The sequence below is a fragment of the Aotus nancymaae genome, unplaced genomic scaffold, assembly GCF_030222135.1.
Source record: "Aotus nancymaae isolate 86718 unplaced genomic scaffold, 86718_ANA_hifiasm-v0.15.2.pri h1tg000041l, whole genome shotgun sequence".
In the NCBI taxonomy this organism is placed as follows: Eukaryota; Metazoa; Chordata; class Mammalia; order Primates; family Aotidae; genus Aotus; species Aotus nancymaae.
The window spans coordinates 33,816,218-33,820,154 of NW_026988455.1; the positions used below are offsets into that span (position 1 = coordinate 33,816,218).

A 3,937-nucleotide genomic window follows, 5' to 3' on the forward strand; every position below is an offset into this window, starting at 1 on the left:
CATCACCGGTCACATTCTGGTCGCTGAGCCATGTAACATCCTCCCCAAACCCCACGGTACCCTAGGTTCCCACCTACCTACTATTCTTGACAGATACATATGTATTTTCTTTCTCTTTCTTTCCTTCTCTTTCCTCTCTCTCTCTCTCTTTCAGTCTCGCTCCATCGCAAGACTAAAAGAGTCTTTTTTTTTTTTTTTGAGTATCTCTCTGTACTTTATTGTCCCTGCTGTAACAATGCTCATCATTCCTGAAAACGTCTCCTGAGGGGGCCTTGGCCGAGGCTGACTGGAGAAAGGGGGCCAGTGACCCCTAGCAGGCTCTGCTGCCTGAGGCCTGGGTCTTCCCCCGGGGTCCCTGAATCTGGAGATGGCAGAGAGGAGGCATGCCAGCTCCTTCCCTGGTCCTCCTAGGATTGCGGCTTCTGCCCATTCTCCCACTGGTGAAATGGAGGCAGAAGAAGCGGCTCAGCAGGGGGAAGGCAAGTTTAACCTTTCTGAATGGGGTCCAGGGACACTCCATATCTGCCACATAGCTTCTTGGGCGGGACTCGGCGCCGAAGCCACGAGCTCTCCCGCAGGAACTGAGCGCGCCGCCTGGGCCGGACCGCCGAGCTGTACGAGCAGCGGGGCTGGCAGCCGAGAGCCCGGAGCTGGGAATCTGGAGCTGGGCGCTGGGAACGGCGCGGGGCTGTGGCGGAGCACGCGAGCTATGATGTCGACCTACAAGCGGGCCACGCTGGACGAGGAGGACCTGGTGGACTCGCTGTCCGAGGGCGATGCTTACCCCAACGGCCTGCAGGTGAATTTCCACAGCCCCCAGAGTGGCCAGAGGTGCTGGGCTGCACGGACCCAGGTGGAGAAGCGGCTGGTGGTGCTGGTGGCACTTCTGGCGGCAGGACTGGTGGCCTGCTTGGCAGCACTGGGCATCCAGTACCAGACAAGATCCCCCTCTGTGTGCCTGAGCGAAGCCTGTGTCTCAGTGACCAGCTCCATCTTGAGCTCCATGGACCCCACAGTGGACCCCTGCCAGGACTTCTTTAGCTATGCCTGTGGGGGCTGGATCAAGGCCAACCCAGTCCCTGATGGCCATTCATGCTGGGGGACCTTCAGCACCCTCTGGGAACACAACCAGGTGATCATCAAGCACCTCCTCGAAAACTCCACGGCCAGCGTGAGCGAGGCAGAGAAAAAGGCGCAAGTGTACTGCTGTGCGTGCATGAACGACACCACGATCGAGGAGCTCAGGGCCAAATCTCTAATGGAGCTGATTGAGAGGCTCGGGGGCTGGAACATCACAGGTCCCTGGGCCAAGGACAACTTCCAGGATACCCTGCAGGTGGTCACCGCCCACTACCGCACCTCACCCTTCTTCTCTGTCTACGTCAGTGCCGACTCCAAGAACTCCAACAGCAATGTGATCCAGGTGGACCAGTCCGGCCCGGGCTTGCCCTCAAGAGACTGTTACCTGAACAAAACTGAAAACGAGAAGGTGCTGACCGGATACCTGAACTACATGGTCCAGCTGGGGAAGCTGCTGGGCGTGGGGGACGAGGATGCCATCCGGCCCCAGATGCAGCAGATCCTGGACTTTGAGATGGCACTGGCCAACATCACCATCCCACAGGAGAAGCGCCGAGACGAGGAGCTCATCTACCACAAAGTGACAGCAACCGAGCTGCAGACCTTGGCACCCGCCATCAACTGGTTGCCTTTTCTCAACACCATCTTCTACCCTGTGGAGATCAATGAATCCGAGCCTATTGTGGTCTGTGACAAAGAATACCTTGAGCAGGTCTCCATGCTCATCAGCAACACCGACAAATGCCTGCTCAACAACTACATGATATGGAACCTGGTGCGGAAAACCAGCTCCTTCCTCGACCAGCGCTTTCAGGATGCCGATGAGAACTTCATGGAAGTCATGTATGGTACCAAGAAGACCTGTCTTCCTCGCTGCAAGTTTTGCGTGAGTGACACAGAAAACAACCTGGGCTTTGCGTTGGGCCCCATGTTCGTCAAAGCGACCTTCACCGAGGACAGCAGGAGCATAGCCACCGAGATTATCCTGGAGATCAAGAAGGCGTTTGAGGAAAGCCTGAGCACCCTGAAGTGGATGGATGAGGAAACCCGAAAATCAGCCAAGGAAAAGGTGGATGCCATCTACAACATGATAGGTTACCCCAACTTCATCATGGACCCCAAGGAGCTGGACAAAGTGTTCAATGATTACACCGCAGTTCCACACCTCTATTTTGAGAACGCCATGCGGTTTTTCAACTTCTCATGGAGGGTCACTGCCGACCAGCTCAGGAAAGCCCCCAACAGAGATCAGTGGAGCATGACCCCACCCATGGTGAACGCCTACTACACGCCCACCAAGAATGAGATTGTGTTTACGGCTGGGATCCTGCAGGCACCGTTCTACACCCGCTCCTCACCCAAGGCTTTAAACTTTCATGGCATTGGTGTCGTCGTGGTCCACGAGCTGACTCATGCTTTGGATGATCAAGGACGGGAGTATGACAAGGACGGGAACCTCCGGCCGTGGTGGAAGAATGCATCAGTGGAGGCCTTCAAGCGTCAGATGGAGTGCATGGTGGAGCAGTACAGCAACTACAGCGTGAACGGGGAGCCGGTGAACGGGCGGCACACCCTGGGGCAGAACATCGCCGACAGCGGGGGCCTCAAGGCAGCCTATCGGACCTACCAGAACTGGGTGAAGAAGAACGGGGCTGAGCAGATGCTGCCCACCCTGGGCCTCACCAATAACCAGCTCTTCTTCCTGGGCTTTGCACAGGTCTGGTGCTCCGTCCGCACACCCGAGAGCTCCCACGAAGGCCTCATCACCGATCCCCACAGCCCCTCTCGCTTCCGGGTCATCAGCTCCCTCTCCAATTCTGAGGAGTTCTCAGAACACTTCCGCTGGCCATCTGGCTCACCCATGAACCCTCCTCACAAATGCGAAGTCTGGTAAGGATGAAGCAGAGACAGCCAAGATGGAGGGGCTGAGGATGAGTCCCCCGTCCAGCCTCCAGGGCATCACTCAGCCTACTTGGCCACGCAGGGCCCCGCTTCCCTGCACTGGAGGGTTTTCAGCCAGAATGGAGCCCATAGTGTTGGCTCTCAACATGACCCTCGATCTGATCCCCTTTGAAGACACGGACATCCCAGGCACACACGTGCGCCACCTTCAGCGGGCATTAGGGTGTCAGGCTGGTGGCTCGTCAGGCCTGGGCCCCATGCTGACAAGCACCAGATACACCACAAATACCACTGTGTCAAAGCTTTCAAGATATATTTTTGGGGAAACTATTTTTTAAACATTGTGGAATACACTGGAAATCTTCAGGGAAAAATGCATTTAAAACACTTTTTTTTTTAAGGAAAAAAAAAAAACTCTTCTTGCAGAAGAGTTACAGTGTGCATGAGCTGCCTCTGTGCCTGGCACCTTATGCCAACCTTCCAAAAATAAGGAGATGGCTGTGGCTTGGCTTTGGCCTTCCAAAATGTGCGAATTTTTCTAGTGGCCAACTTTAACCGGACACCAAATAAGAAAGAATATTCTGGGACGTGTAGTTCCAGGTAGCTACTCTCCCACAATACAGGTCACCACACTTAATACATCTAAAAATATTAATTCACTTATAAAGCTGTTGTCCACTTTTTAAACTGCGCTATATGTAACTCCATATTAAGACTCTTCTAAGAAAGATGCACCCCACATGAAACTGTATAAACTTTGGCTGATAATTTAATATAGGTCAATGTCTTCAGCAGGAAATGATCATGGAAGGATTATGTGGGAAGATGGTCATTTCTGAGCTTTAATATGTCATATTTAGTGCATTTGCCAGCTTATACGATGATTTTACATAAATTATTACTCAAGGATCCAGTCCTCTCCCATGTTTTGTAGGGTACAAGCCTTGCTGCCCGC

The 3,937-nt window shown here is 53.7% G+C and overlaps 1 protein-coding gene across 1 annotated transcript; it reads left to right on the top strand.

Annotated features, from left to right (window-relative positions):
• Positions 1-583: 583 nt before the first annotated feature.
• Positions 584-3,390, top strand: LOC105725256 (endothelin-converting enzyme 1). Its single transcript, XM_012464240.3, has one exon. It carries the CDS (start codon positions 710-712, stop codon positions 2,972-2,974), a length of 2,265 nt encoding a protein of 754 aa, XP_012319663.3. The 5' UTR covers positions 584-709; the 3' UTR covers positions 2,975-3,390.
• Positions 3,391-3,937: the final 547 nt, after the last annotated feature.